The 16,217-nt window shown below is 48.5% G+C and overlaps 1 protein-coding gene and 1 long non-coding RNA gene across 2 annotated transcripts in view; one reads left to right on the forward strand and one right to left on the reverse strand.

Moving 5' to 3' along the window:
• LOC146356761 (uncharacterized) overlaps positions 1-16,217 on the reverse strand; it is a 40,036-nt gene that overhangs the window by 22,503 nt on the left and 1,316 nt on the right. Inside the window, 4 exon segments of the mRNA XM_084831991.1 lie at positions 8,808-10,816; positions 13,609-13,701; positions 15,732-15,858; positions 16,047-16,150. Coding sequence (XP_084688117.1) covers positions 8,808-10,816; positions 13,609-13,701; positions 15,732-15,858; positions 16,047-16,150 — 2,333 coding nt within the window.
• Positions 1-16,217, forward strand: part of LOC146356762 (uncharacterized) — a 42,618-nt gene that overhangs the window by 14,381 nt on the left and 12,020 nt on the right. The gene's annotated exons all lie outside the window — the stretch shown is intronic.

Genomic DNA, 16,217 nt, shown 5'->3' on the forward strand with positions numbered 1-16,217 from the left:
CTTGAAAGGTTGTCACAGAGAGGAAGGCCAGCATCTCTTCTCGATCATCCCAGAGTGCAGGACACGGAATCATGGGCTCAAGTGACAGGAAGCCAGATTCCGGCTGAACAGCAGGAAAAACTTCCTGACCATCGGAGCAATAGGACAATGGAACCAATGACCCAGGGAGGTGGTGGGCTCTCCCACACTGGAGGCGTTCAAGACGAGGCTGGACAGCCATTTGTCAGGGATGCTCTGACCTGGATTCCTGCATTGAGCAGGGGGTCGGACTCGATGGACTAGTGGGCCCTTTCCAACCCCACTATTCTATGATTCTAAGCGCTCCAAAAGGAGCTCTCCAAACTGGCAGAATGGGCATCGAAATGGCCAAAGTGGTTCAATCTAAGCAAGTGTAAAGAGGTGGACGTTGGGGCAAAAAATCCCAACTTCAAGTCTAGCCTGATGGGATCTGAGCTAGTGGTGACCGACCAGGAAAGAGATCTTGGGGTTGTGGTGGGCAGCGGAGTGAAGATGTCAGCCCAGTGTGCGGCTGCTGTAACGAAGGCAAACTCCATGTGAGGCATAATTAGAAAAGGGATTGAGAATAAGGCGGCCAACATCACACTGCCCCTATGCAAATCTATGGTGCCACCACACTTGGAATACTGTGTCCAGTTCTGCTCTCCACACCTAAAAAAAGATATTGTAGGCTGGAAAAAGGGCAGGCAAGGGCCACTAAATGATCAAGGGGTGGAGCATCTCCCCTATGAGAGGAGGTTACAGCACCTGCGACTGCTTAGCCTGGAAAAAGGGAGGGGAAGGGGAGACATGACAGAGGTCTACAAAATCATGCATGGTGTGGAGAACGTGGATAGGGAGACATTTTTCTCCCTCTCTCAAAATACTAGAACCCAATGGAGTCATCCCATGAAGCTGATCGGTGGGAGATCAAGAGATAAAAGGACGGACTTCTTCACACGGCACGTAGTTAAACTACGGAATTCGCTACCGCAGGAGGTAGTGATGGCCACCCGTTTGGACAGCTCTAAAAGGGGGTTGGACAAATTCCTGGAGGAGAAGGCTATCAGTGGCTACTAGTCCGGATGGCTCTGTGCTTCCTCCAGGACCTCGGGCAGTGAGCCTATCTGCACCAGTTGCTGGGCTGTTGCACTCATGCCCTGCTTGTGAGTTCCCAGTTGACAGCTGGTTGGCCACTGTGTGAACAGAATGCTGGCCTAGGTGGACCCTTGGTCTGATCCAGCAGGGCTCTTGTTATCGTCGTAACATCAGAGAAAACGACAACCTCACAGACAAAGAAACCCAACAGCAGATAAAAACAAGCCACAGTCCTTAAAAGCTGTAAATCGCGTCATCAAAGGCTGGGCGTTGTCAAAGCCATTCCTCACATTATGGAAGAGGAACTTAATATAATCTTGGGAGAGGGTGCAGGAAGATGGCGACGGAGTAACATTGACTAGATGCAGCTCCCACCTACTCTGGGACAAGTGAAGCCGCAAACATGAAAAATAATAATTTATTCACAGCCAAAGGGAGGAGGAGATTAAGAAAGAGACAGCAAACTATAAGTCCCAGAGAAGAAAAGTTGGAAAAGGAGAGAAAGAAGAACCAGCTTAGAATCGAAAGCTTCCTTCCCTCAAATGGGGCTACGTATGCCGTGAGTATCAAAAACGGTAATAAGAATGGACTGGCGGCATTGGCCACAACCCCTATAAGCACCTCAGTCTGCCAAGAGATAGAAAGCAGCCTATTAATTAAAACCCCTGTGAAGGAGAATGCAGGAAAGCATAAATCGCTGGGACGGAGAGTAAACAGTCAGAAGGCAGAGTATGCTTTTCCTACACAGCCAAATTGCCCTCCTCAGCTGGGTGAAATCTGCTTTATATCTGCAGAAACTCTAATTTTAGTTCTAGAGCGTTTAAATAGAATTGAAGGGCAATTAGGAGCCTTAATCCAAACGTATGCTCACCCAGTATCTAAGTTAGAGCAAAGAGGTGAGAACGAGGACGACGCCATTGTTACACACTCCCCCTCTTTTAACCCTGAGCGAACGCAATATGTACAACACAAGACAAAAGGGAAAGTACAAAGAATACTCCAAACAAATCAGGTCCTAGAATCATAGAATAGTAGGGTTGGAAGGGGCCTACAAGGCCATCGAGTCCAACCCCCTGCTCAAGGCAGGAATCCAAGTCAGAGCATCCCTGACAAATGGCTGTCCAGCCTCGTCTTAAAGGCCTCCAGTGTGGGAGAGCCCACCACCTCCCCAGGTAATCGGTTCCATTGTCGTATTGCTATGCTTCCCAAAGCTTCCTCATATGCTTCCCAAAGAAAGATGCACAGCTTTGGTCAAATAAGAAAAAGAATCCTTACCTCTCTGGCAGAATTACTGAATTGTGTTATACCCCCATTGGATTTAAAACACTTCCACTTTCTGCCATCGCAAATGGACTGCAAAAGATTATTCCTAGACTTTAAGTCAACATCTGTGCCTTTGCAACTTTTCCACTCAGCACAGTACCTAAGAGGATATGGTATAACCCCTCAGAGAGTTTTTAAAGAGCTTGGAGTTAGAGCCCTTGCCAGAGTCAGAAGGGTTAACTATGGCACCACTATCATCGACAATTCGGACAGGTGTGGAGGAGTCTAGCCATGATAAGAAAGATAAACTGCTAAAGAATAATTTCCGTGAGCAGGCTGCAAACCACCCAGTCGAGCAGGATGGACTCTTAAAATTAAGGAACAAACTGGATGAGCTACTAATACCAACGAGAATCAGATTACATGAACAAGATCTGGCCTTGGAGAGAGAAAGCGATAATTTAGATCTTGACTCTTCTACCCACACAAGTCTAGCCCTTATGAGCTCCCTGGACCTAAATTTGGGCACCCCTGATAACTTAGACTCTGATATGAAACCAACTGATAATGTGGGACTGGAAAATAGACTGCTCCACTCTTTATTGACCAAGGAAAAGCCTATGGTAACAACGACCCCAGAAATAACACCAATTTCAAACCTATAATCGTATAGCAGAATGGCTAAACCTGACACTGGAAACTCACCTGAGCTATGCATGCCACAGACTGTCAGAATGGATGACAGGGAAGTGGAATTAGAGATGGAAGCACTGATGGGGACAAGGGAGTTGACCCCAATAAGGCCACTCCCTGCACTGGAAAGGAAGAACTACAACTCCTGTGTTATGTGTGAAATATCTTCAATAGATCTAGAAACGACGCTGGATGAGATCCAGACCCAGAGGCCTCAGACTTCTGCTGAGAAACGTATAGAAGGATTACAAAATTCAACAAGTATTCAGCTTAGTACAGAGCCAGATGATGCTGCAGAAGCAGACTGCCAGGCCCCTCCGATACTCCAAGGCAGTGCCTCCAGCCCTCAAGGGATGACTGGACACCATTTAACATCAGGTGTGCTATATCCCCAAGTTGATTCCCCATTGGGAGAGAATTGGATGGACTCACCTGTCCCCTCAATTGGGCTGGCCTCAGAGCTAACAACTGAGCTGAGGGAAGAAAAAAAGAGTGCCCAGGAGTTGGAAAGTATCACTCCTGAGTCCCAATGACACGCAAACAACCAGCATATAAATAAAATTGGCCTTACAACATGGAATATAAATGGCTGGACTGGAATCCTGCAGGACCCTGAATCAAAAGACTAACTCTCTTCCAAAGATATTGTACTGCTACAAGAAACATGGGTCCAGGGGAATTTGCTGTTTAATGGTTTTCAATTATATTCTATTGGAGCAGTCCCTGGGGAGGGACACGGAAGATGTAAAGGAGGTATAGGAATATTAATTGCTACGTCTTTGTGCGTAAGCAGAAGGATGCTGCCATCCTATAAACAACATGCAATGGCTGTCCTTGCTCATTTTGAGCGATGGGATCTGTTGATAATAAATGCTTATCTTCCCCCTCAAAGAAGAAATTACAGACTGGGGAAATTTGGGCAGAATTTGAAACATATGTAGCAGATCTGCTCCAATCCTATCCCAATACATATGCGATTTTGGAGGAGACTTTAATGCCAGGATGGGTCCAAGTGATCATGCCCTATATTCCCAACAAAAAGCTTATCCCCCTACACCTACTATAAATGGCCTTCCATTTACTTGACAATCTAAAGATATAAAATCCAACTATTCTGGGCTCTTACTACATCAATTGACTACAAGGCTCAACCTGCACACTCTTAATGGTGCATTCGGGAAAGACCATCCAGCGGAATTTACCTATCTGGCGGGAACCAGAATGAGTCAAATAGACTATCTCATTGTATCAACAAACTTGATTCCCTTTTTGAAGGACATGGAGGTCGTCCCAAAACTTCACAGTGATCATCTCCCGGTCTTATTGACTTGGAAAGCCTCGCGCCCCTATCTTCGAAGTGCCAATCGCTATATGCCTATGATAATCCCCGAGGGGGAAGCTTACTGTCGTGTCAAATGGACCTCAAGGATGGACATGGAATTACAGGCCATTCTTGCATCAGACAACATGCAAAACATTAGGACATCTCTAATACTTAACACCCAAATAATGAGCCCGGTGGAATTATATCAGGAGTTAGCCCGAGAATTGAAACAAGCCTTTACTCGGAGAGTAAGGGTGCCTCAACAACGGCACCATCCACCCTCGAAGCCCTGGTTCGATAGGGAATGTGTTCAAGCAAAAAAAGCCTTACAGAAGGCCTATCAAAAGTATAAATTCAATTCTGATCTGAAGGTGGCTCAAGATCTTCTTGAACAGAAAAAATCGTACAAACAGCTACTGATACAAAAGAAAAAAAAGGCTTGGAAGGAGAACTCTGAGAAACTGATTCAAGCAGCCAAATCGAAGGATCTGACCATATTCTGGCGGTTGGTAAAGATCTCACCAATTTGTGGACCGACATTGCCAGACTGCTATATTCATCCAAAGGCTTGGGAGAAGCATTTCCATCAATTATACAAGGATTCTGATGCTGCCCATGTGGCCTGGAATATTGCACTTGAAGATGCTCCGCCTTGGCCCCCGGTCCTGGCTTCAGAAATTTATGATCTAGTTGCCCAGATGAAAACGGGCAAAGCACCGGGCGAAGATCTGATCCCTCCAGAGGTGGTCAAAAATAACTTAGAATGGTGGGGCCCGGCTCTAGCATCGCTATTCTCCTACGCTGACATGACTGGGCAGACACCAGAAGATTGGGGCTCTGCCATTATTGTTCCTATATTCAAGAAGGGAAAGAGAGACGACCCCGCAAATTACAGACCCATCAGTTTATTAAATACTATTGGTAAATTATACGCCAGGCACTTATATAGAAAGCTTAAAGACTGGCTGGAACAGGATATGATATTGGCGGAGGAGCAGGCAGGCTTCAGGGAGGGTCGCTCTACCATAGATCAATGCTTGGTACTACAGCATCTCATCGAGAAATACATCTCAAACAAGGTCACCTCACTTTATAAGGCAGCTTTTGACTCTATCTCGAGGGTCAAACTATGGAAGAAATTAGGGGCCTCCAACATTGATAGGCGCCTGCTCCTACTCATTCAGACCCTATATAGGGACACCTCCCTTAAGGTCAGATGTAGTGCTCACGGCCACCTTACAAAGGCTGTTCCAACAAAAAAAGGGGTCAAGCAAGGCTGCATTCTCGCCCCACTTTTGTTCAACTTCTACATCAATTCAATGGTAGACCAGCTAAACCATACCGATTTTCATCCCCCCAAAATTGCGGGGAGGCATATAACCACTTTACTATATGCAGATGCTGCTGCTATTATCTCAAGGACTCCAATTGGGCTTACAAGAGCATTGCGGAAGTTGACTGACTACTGCGAGGAAGAAGATCTGATGATCAATTATCAAAAAACAAAAATCATGACTTTTGCAAAAAGACCAAAAATCAGATCATGGATGATAAACCAACGTAAGATTGAGCAGGTTTCTCAATTCAAATATTTAGGGGTAGTCTTCCAAGCAAATGGTTCCAGGAAGGCTCACGGCGAATATGTGGCATTAAACGCACAGAGAAGCTCATCCGCAATAGCACAATTTATGAAAATGAAAGGCAACCACTATATCCCTTTAGCCCTCCAATTATACCAAGCAAAAGTACTAGCGCAATTATTGTACGGCTCTCAACTGGGGCCTTTCCCGAATATCCAAACATTAGAACGTGTACAATCAAAATTTTTGAGGGCAATATTGGGTGTTCCAAGGGATGTCTCCAATGCAAAGATAAGAGACTGGCCAAATCAAAATTGAAGCTAGGGTCTGGGTGGCTATTCTTGTGTACCGACTTAGACTGTCATATTTTCCTACTGGCCTTGCCCCACTAATTTTGCAAGACGATTTTAAATCCAGTTGGATTCAGTCAACTGAACAGAAAATAGCTTTCTTGGGGCTTCCCCTGCAGACTTTATTAAATATGGGTTTTGATCAGGCAATGGAGACTATCAAGCAGCGCATTGCAGATATTGAGAGACAAAGTGACCTCAATAGTGCCCCAGAATTCTATCTCAGGGAGGACTATAGATACATTGTAACAGCTGCACCCTATCTTGAACAACTGGAACTGCATAAACATAGAAGGGCATTTACCTTGGCCCGTCTAAATGGACTCCCCTCGGCAGTTTTGGAGGGACGGTACAAAAAGATCCCCTGGTCAGACCGCCTCTGCCCCTGTGGCATGGAACAGATGGAAACAACAGAGCACGTTTTGCTGTGGTGTATATTTTATAGAGATATTCGTGCCGTACTCATCTCTGCACTGATAAATCGCTTTCCGAGACGTACAGGACAACAATATGTCTACATATTGTTGTCTGACACCAATTCGACATTTATGTATAGTGTCGCCAAATTTTTTGCGGCCGCGATAGGTGTTCGAAGAAGGATGCTGAGGGAGCTCGGCCTTACCTAGCTGGATGAAAGCCAAAGTCTGGGGAGTAACACCATTCATACAATATGGCCGATATGCATCACATTGGTACTACACTGTGTTGAAGTGTCTATTAATTTGATTGGGGATATATGGCAGATAATTTTAATGTAGTTCCTTTTTTGAGCTGGTCTTTGACCGTAATAAAGTTTTATTCTATTCTATTCTATAATCTTGATATATTGAAGACTTATAACGAAAACTTATGGATTCCACTTCCATCAACTAAAGCGCAAAAAGATGGATAGATGTTAAACATACTACTCCCTGTCAATGATTAGATTCAAATTTACTGTCTTTCTTTTTATCTATATACTTCCTTTCTTCTTTTTCTTGATGTTTTTGTTTTTGAAAACTAGTAAAAGCTTAAGGAAAAAAGACAGGGAGTGGTGTTGGGATTGCATAATTCTCCCCTTCTCTCGTTTAGATTTCTCATGGCAGCGCAAGCCAGGGTTCTCCCTCCAGCAGGATTTGAACCCAGAACTTGAGTCCCTTCCCAGGATTAAGGGGGAGTCTCCTTAGTGTCAGCTGCAGGTAACATTAGTACTAAACAGGAGTTCAGGCTGAGGGGCCAGGGGTCCTTCCCCTGAAAGAGGGGGGCAAAATCCTTGCACCCCCTTGCAGTCTCGTCAGCCTGGTTAAGCCCCCTTGACTAGTAGAGGCTGGGTCTGAGATACTAATTCATCGGGGCAACATTCCAAAATAGACCCCGGCAAAGACGAGTGGTCTACTGTCAGATGTTGACGTTTTTGTGACTTTCAGGGTCTCTTTTTGCACCGGATGCTCCAAGGATCTGTGCAAAAAGTCTTCTTGGAGACAGCTTTAAATTCCCGTTATTTTGTCGGAAGCTCATGAGGCATTATAACCGAGCTTATTTCAGGCAGAGCACTGGATGAACCTGCCACAAGGTTTTTGTTTATTCTTAAGAGCAGCACAGATGGCATAAAATCAGATGGGATATCTAAAGGCATCTTCACGCAGAGCTTTTATCCTGCTATTGAGGAAGTCTGCTACATGACCTTTATTCCATTGTTTAAAAGACAGAAGATAATGAGCTATCACATTACCACGCTTGAGTTCCCTCATGGAAAGAGGAAAAGCCACAATAAGAGGAGCTCGACCACAGCGCCATCTAGCAGCTGTATACTGAAACCTATGGAAGGCTGGGACGATGGGGGAACGGGGGAGGAAGCACGCGTAAAGGGAGTCTGTCGTGATCCTGCACTTAAGACCGAAGCAGAAAGCCCCGTTTGAAAGGCGGGATTTGGGGCTGGCGCAGAGATGCTCTGAGAGAACCAAAGACAAGAAGGCCTGCTGAAAGATTGGTTCCGTTGGCCTAGCTTCAGCCAGAGTGAATTTTCGGAAGTGTTTGTTTGGATTACAGAGTCAAGCCCCCTTCTGACATATGCTAAATAAAGGCAGCCCCCCCCACCCCCACTTATGCCCATCACAGGCACAGACTCAGGATCCCACTTGCTCAGAGCAGGATCAAGCAGAGAGGCTGAGGACAAGAAGCCAAGTCCACTGAGCAGGATTCAAGAAGAACCAGGGAGGGCAAGCCAAGGCAGAGGCAGAGCAGCAGGGGGAGCGATCCGTAAGCAGGAGCAGCAGACCAGCCTCCCAAGAGCCCCTTCCTCTTCGACGGGCTGCTGGGAGGCGGGAGCCAAGGAGCACAGCTGCCTGGAGCTGCAGGTGATTCCGCCAACCCTGCACACCAAGGCCAGGGAAGGATGTGCAGCAAACCCTGACCTGTTCCACATCTACGCGCAGGAGGGGCTTCTCCCCTGTGTGAATTCTCTGATGACATTTCAGGCTTCGGCTATGACTGAAGCTCTTTCCACACTCTTAGCATTTATACAGCGACTCCTGTGTGAATCCTTTGATGTGAGTTAAGGCGAGAACTCCGAGCGAAGCTCTTTCCACAGTCTGAGCATTTAAAGGGCTTCTCCCCTGTGTGAATGCTTTGATGAAGCTTAAGACCGGAACTCTGATTGAAGCTCTTTCCGCAGTCTGAGCATTTGTAGGGCTTCTCCCCTGTGTGAGTTCTTTGATGTGAGTTAAGGTCGGACTTCCAACAGAATCTCTTACCACACTCTGAGCATTTGTAGGGCTTCTCCCCGGTGTGAGTTCTTTGATGTGAGTTAAGGTTGTTCCGCCAACAAAATCTCTTACCACACTCTGAGCATTTGTAGGGCTTCTCCCCTGTATGAATTCTTTGATGTGAGTTAAGGCTGGAATTCTGCCTGAAGCTCTTTCCACACTCTACGCATTTAAAGGGCTTCTTCCCTGTGTGAATACTTTGATGTGAGTTAAGACTGGAACTCTGACTGAAGCTCTTTCCACACTCTGAGCAGCTATAGGGTTTCTCTCCTGTGTGAGTTCTTTGATGTAAGTTAAAGTGGGAACTCTGACTGAAGCTCTTTCCACAGTCTGAGCACTTATAGGGCTTCTCCCTGGTGTGACTTCTTTGATGACACTTAAGGATGGAACGCTGACTGAAGCTCTTTCCACAGTCTGAGCACTTATAGGGCTTCTCCCCGGTGTGACTTCTTTGATGACACTTAAGGGTGGAATTCTGACGGAAGCTCTTTCCACAGTCGGAGCACTTATAGGGCTTCTCCCCAGTGTGACTTTTTTGATGTTCCTTAAGGTTGGAACTCTGATTGAAGCTCTTTCCACAATCTAAGCATTTATAGGGCTTCTCCCCAGTGTGAATTCTTTGATGGTTCTTAAGCTGAGAACTCTGACTAAAGCTTTTTCCACAGTCTGAACATTTAAAGGGCTTCTCCCCGGTGTGAAGTCTTTGATGGTGTTTAAGGCTGGAGATCCAATTAAAGCTCTTTCCACACTCTAGGCATGTATATGGCTTCTCTCCTGTGTGGATTATTTGATGTTCTTTAAGGTGGGAGCTCCATCTGAAGCTCTTTCCACATTCTGAGCATTTATAAGGCTTCTCCCCTGTGCGTATTATGTAATGTTCTTCAAGGTAGGAGCTCAAACTGAAGCTCTTTCCACACTCTAGGCATGTATATGCCTTCTCCCCTGTGTGAATTCTTTGATGTGAGTTAAAGTGGGAACTCTGACGGAAGCTCTTTCCACACTCTGAGCAGCTATAGGGTTTCTCCCCTGTGTGAGTTCTTTGATGTAAGTGAAAGTGGGAACTCTGACGGAAGCTCTTTCCACAATCTGAGCACTTATAGGGCTTCTCCCCGGTGTGACTTCTTTGATGACACTTAAGGATGGAACTCTGATTGAAGCTCTTTCCACAATCTAAGCATTTATAGGGCTTCTCCCCAGTGTGAAGTCTTTGATGGTTCTTAAGGTGAGAACTCCAACTAAAGCTCTTTCCACACTCTAGGCATTTAAAGGATCCCTTCCCTGCATGAATTCTGTGAGGTGAGTTAAGGGCTGAGCTCTGACTCAAGCTCTTTTCAGAATCTGAGGATGTGTAAGGTTTCTCACCTGAATGGATTCTTTGATGTTGTTTAAGGTGGGAGCTGCGACTGAATCTCTTTCCGCATTCTGAGCATTTCTCCTCTGTGTGAGTTCTCTGATGCAAGTTAAGGCCTGAGCTGCCACTGAATTGCTTCTCACACTCCAAGCATTTATGTCTTTCCACATCGGTGTGAATTATTTTATGTTCAGTAAGGTTCATCCGCTGACTGAAGCTCTTTCCACACTGAAAGCATTTCAACGCTTTCTCTCCATTTTGAATCATTCTTTTGTTTCCTTGAAAACATTCTTCTGGTATTACAATTTCCAGGAAGTCAGCCCCTCCAAAGGAAATAGATTTTTTCTGCCACTGCTGTTCATCTTCAGTTTTCCTTCCCTGCTGTTTGCTGTTTTTACTGCTGTCCCTCCCATCAGCTGAAAGAATGAAAAGAGAAATTTCCTCAGTTCAGGGAACAAAACCAGTGCTTTGCTATTTTGATCAAGAGCTGAGTGGCAGATTCTTCCAAATATATTAAATAGCCTCGAATGATGAAGAGAACTGATAACCAGAGTGGCGTAAGGAGATTTCAAGGTGTTTATACTAATAGTAATTGACTGCCTATTAGGACATGATCCGTACAAGATGGCTCAGAGTAATAAAAAGATAAAACTACTATAAAATAAAAATTCATAATAAATACCAGGCAGTGGAACAATATTTGTCTGAAAACATAGGCCAGTTACCAATAACCCAGCAAAAGGCACCATCAGGGTTTACTGGCCCATTATGTGGTTCATCTGGCCAGAGCAGGCGGCAGAGTGGGAAGAGGAGGAACGTGTTCCACTTCCTGCTGCCCTCATGAGGACATGCTGCCTCCTCCCGCGCCTGCTCCCGAGAGCCTGCCAGCTGCTGTCCCGCTGTGGCATTTCCTGTAACGAGGGAGCGGCTGGCAGGGCTCTCTGGAGCACCCGCCCTCCCTCCTGGCGCATGCCCCCTCTTGCACAAAATCTTGCGAGTGTAGACCAAATTTTCACGAAGCCCAGCTGAAGGCCCATGAGGATTTGATTTCACCTGGGCCTCACGAGGCTTCAGGCTAGCTCCCCGCAGCTAGGAAGGCATTGGCGGGCAGGTGGTGTCAGGCTTCCCGAGTCAGGTGGAAAAGGTAGATTGGGCCGGGCCTGCATACCATGGTGAATGGTACTGAAAGCCAGTGATACATGCTAAAGAACCAACATGATTAAACTGTCCGGTTCCCAGTGTCAGTCCTCCACCAGCATGAACATTTGGGATTCAAATAGGCTGGCATTTGGGATCCAAACACTCAGTATCCTCCAAGGCCACCTGGAGTTGAGGGGACACCACCCTCTCCCATACCTTGCCCCCTGAAAGCACGCTAGGAATTGCATGATTAATATCAGAAATCATAGATTCCAGCATTTCTTTAACAATGACCGTAAATGGCCTTACCATCTAGGCCTGCAGTATGCTCCCTGCCATCTTGGTTCTACCCTCCGATCCAAGCCCTTTATGGCCTTCAGTTCCTCAGAATACCAAGGAGCTGTTGGGGCCCAGCCAAGCACTGCAGTGAACCCTCTGGCTTACAGTCAGAATCTGCTCACAAGTGATCCAGAAGGGGTCAGAACCAGGGGCATCGTTAGATACAGGCCCATATGGGCACGGGCCCCAGATATTTTTGAGCTGTCCCCGGGATCTTTTGAGCTGTCCTAAGTGCCATTTTTTTTTTTACATTTTCCCTTTGACTTGCATTGGAAAACAAAAACAACCATAACTTTTTCAGTTTGTATGTAAATACATGACATTTGGAGGCTTGGTAGCCCCCATGGAACTGTCTGAAATTTGGCAGGCTCAGAAATCTCTGTGTGTGTGGAATTACTTTGCACGTAGTCTTGAACCTATGTTTTCACTCTTAGATTTGACAGCCCTTGACCCATGTAGTGTGGAGGTACCAACGAAGAATTCAAGGTTGGACTACATCTCTGTATGTGTGGATTTACGTAGGTCTTTTTCTAGAATCCCTTTCTTGGATTGCTTGGGATGGTTTAGACCGGGAATCATTCGAGCCCTTTGCCCTGTATTCTGAATCGTACAGATTGCAGTACGGAAAACAAGCAGTATCAATTTCTGACACAGTCATAGTTATTAGCTTGTGACTGTTCATTAAATGAAATAATGAATATACAGCTAACTGCCATCAGCGGTATGATTTCTGGAGAGCTGCAACCATGACACTTTTGCCAGAGGCCAATGCCTCAGATGGAGTGCCGGCTAAAACTGCAGGAACTCCCCAGGAAAACCAGGGGATTTATCGGCTTCTAGGGGTAAATGTGATCTCCACTTTGGCAGAAGTAACCTGAAGGACCAACTTGAGCACGGAATGATCCTTCCATGACACTGGAGCCATCAAAGCTGCCTCCACCCACCGGTCATCTTTGCCTAGTCTTGAAGAGAATAATGAGACTCTGCCCTGCAACATGTCTTGGGGCAGATTTCACTCACGCAAGGTGGTCTCTGAATGGATACTGACATCCCCCAAGACCACCACCTTTGGGAATCCCAACGCCACAACAAGGACCACCTGTTTCGGCCAAAGTAAAGAGACTGTTGGGCAGAGGGGTGGACAAAACACCCACAGAATCCCTGAGCTGTCTGTGAGCTCCAAACAGTTCCAGAACAGACAGATTATGGGACAGTTTACAAGGAGTCTGAATAGCTGGCATGCATAAGGTCACAGGTCCCATCCCTGGCATCTCCAAATGAAAGTGCTAAAATAGCTGAGCTGGGAAGACCTCCACCTAGGAGGCCCACGCCCAGTTAATGTAGAAAATGTGGGGCAATATGAGGGTCAGCGGGGTCTCCTTCGCAGAGTGCAGGGCTGGTCCCCAGGAGATCTGAGCTGTGGTCCCCACTTGGCCACAAAGCTCACCTGGCCTGACTCACAGGATTGTTTTGAGGATAAACTTGAGAGAAGGAGGGAAATGGGGAGGCATAATGCATTAATGAATAAAACAAAAGCAAGTAAAATGAGGGTATGGCCTTTCAGGACTGATATTCGGTAGATGTTTTCCCCGCACTCCAGACGCAAACTAGCCTTTTCTCTGACGGATCTCTGAAGACAAAGAAACGTCTTTCCCAGAAGAAACATCTGCTAGAACACAGATCCTGGTAGGCCTGCGGACCAAAGGTCCAACCAGAGCTAAGCACCCACCTGCTGACCTCTCGCCTTCCTCAGAGGCCTGGAAAAATGGATCATCCGCTTCTTCCTGCCAGGAGAGGAGATCAGATCTGGGGACCAGAAGCCCTTTTGCAGAGGAGAGAAACAGGGAAGTTACTTCTGGCACTTCTGACAATCACACTGGGTTGGGGATTTCAAAGCCCCCAGCCTGAATGCTCCCCCACCACCCCATCCCCATCCAGGTCAGGCCTTGTAGTTCCTCCACACGGGGAGGCAGGAGGGCCGGGCAGTCACTGGATACTGCTTGGACCAAGAAGCGTCAGTCCGACAAGACAGTGCGCTCGCTGATGTTAAGCCCGGCTCCCGACGGTACTACGCAGGCAGTCACGGAGAAGGGGCCAGCGGTCTGCCTTGGCTACATCAGAGAGAGGGCGGGCAGCCCCCACCTGGAGGGAAGCACCGCCTAAGGACACCCTGCAAGGACACCCTGCCAGAGGCTCAAAGTGGGCATTGAGACGGACCCCGCAATCTGGCCAGCTCCAAGAGGGGGATGGGGGCGTGCTAGTGACGCGCCCAAGGTCTTGCGTTCACGGCCTGGCGGGCTCCTGCGGGAACCGAAGGGCCACAGAAGTCCTCCGCGGCACCCCACAAACGCACCGACACAGACCAAGAGGGCAGCTGCTCCACAGCGCACAGCAGGTCAGCTCTGTCGCAAAGCTCTCCGCCTCCCGAGAGCGAGCAGCTGTGGTGAGCCGAGGGGACTTTCCTGCGGGGTTCAGTGGGAGGTGTCGCAGGAGAGTCCATGGGAATGGAAGAGTCATCTAGAATTCCAAGCACTAGGGAAAAGGAGCGACTCGCTGAATGACCTGCAGGGTGAGGGCCATGCTTGGGTTTAGCTGAGAGGGCCCCAGTGAGACATTGACAGAAGAGGGAGGCTGGGAAGAGGGGGAAAGCAAAGGGCACAAGGAAGGAGAATGGAAGGAGGCGACACGCGGACTCAGGGGAATCAAGGGACAACGACTGTCCCTAGTCCTCACCAGGACAGCGAGGCTGGTGAGGGCTAGGGAGAGGGCTTTTTCTGTGGTGGCCCCCGCTTTGTGGAATTCCCTCCCTAGTGACCTCCGCCATGCCCCCTCTTTGACGAGCTTCCGCCGGGCTTTGAGCACCTGGCTCTTCGGGCGGGCATTTGGGATAGGGGCATTTGGGGGGGTTTAGATCAAGGTTGTTCTGCTGAGTATGTTGCATTTTGCACGATTTGTACTCTACGCTGCCTAGAGTGGCCAGCAAGGTGGGCGGCTAATAATCTAATAATTACATAAAATGAACAATCTGCGGCGCTGCAGCGGCAGGACGGATGCTTGCGTCTTGCCCACGGAGGACAGCCCCAGGCAGCCTGCAGTGGAGACGCCACCCGGCACTGCAGAGGCCACGCAGGAAGGCCCTCAGACCCACAGAGAGGGGAGGAATTCCAGCACCAGCAGAGAAGGACCAGCTGAGAGTGGCCTGAGCCCTCTTCCGGAGCGGGACGGAGGAAGCTGTGAACACAGCAGACATCTCAGCTCAGGAAGCGTGTTGCTTCCCCAGAGTGTGGGCCTCAAACGTGGTGGGGAGGCTGCCGAAAACCATCAGACCCACGGGCCCCTCTCCGCTCCTGCTGGATCCACGAGGGAACAAATGATGCGGCCAGAAGAAACGCTGAAAGGGTCTCCCCAGACTACGAGGCTCTGGGTAGGGCAGTGAAGGCTCCAGGGGCACAAGTGCAGTTTTCATCAGTCAGGGCACCGGTACGGAAAGGACACTGGAAGAGAAGAGCTGTCGGCACAGATGGTGTCCTTTGGCAAGCTTTGGCTTCAAGGGCCAGGGCCTACGATAGCAGCATGGAGGCCTCTCACAGATGACGGGGTGGACCTCGCGGGGAGCGGGAAGAGTATTTTAGGCAGGAGCCTGATCGAAAGGCCTTTGAACTACGCCGGGGTGGGGTGGCAGAAGTCCAGAGCTAACCGCCACGCCACGTATTACAAAGAAAAACACCGAGCACCGAGGAGGAGACGAGGCAGTGGAGGTGGGCCCCGCAGGGGGTCAGTCTAGATGGCCTCCAAGACCTTCCGATTCTAGGATTCCAGGATGTGTCGGCCGAGGGAAAGAGGGAGCCTTACCCAGGGAGGCCAGAGTCCTGTAGTTCTCCGCCATGACTTCCCTGTGCAGAGCCCTCTGGCCTGGGTCCAGCAGAGCCCCCTCCTCCGCCGAGAAGCGCACGGCCACCTCCTCAAAGGTCACCGGAGCCTGGAAGAGAAGAGTTTCCCTGGGCAATGATGCGGGAGAGGCAGGAAGGGGGGGCGGTTGGAGGCCCCCCTGCGGGATCCAGGGCCCGTGGGGGACATTCAAGGCCTTCCTGGCAGCCACCTGTGATGGGCGATCCTTTCCGGCCCAGGGAGACGTGCAGGGGGCCGAGGCACCCAGGCCTCCCGTACCTGTTCCAGCTGCCCAGAAGCTCTTTCCACTCTGACACCAAGAGGCGAAGGCTGAGAAGGAGCCCCCGGGGTCCTCTCGCCATCTCTGGGCGTCGCCCCCCCTCCTGAGAGGAAGACAAAGAAGGAGGCAAGGTACTCTATAGTTCATACACATTCGGAATTTTAGATGCT

Source organism: Heloderma suspectum, chromosome 2 (genome assembly GCF_057233095.1).
Source record: "Heloderma suspectum isolate Gila_16-S chromosome 2, 16-S_ref, whole genome shotgun sequence".
In the NCBI taxonomy this organism is placed as follows: Eukaryota; Metazoa; Chordata; class Lepidosauria; order Squamata; family Helodermatidae; genus Heloderma; species Heloderma suspectum.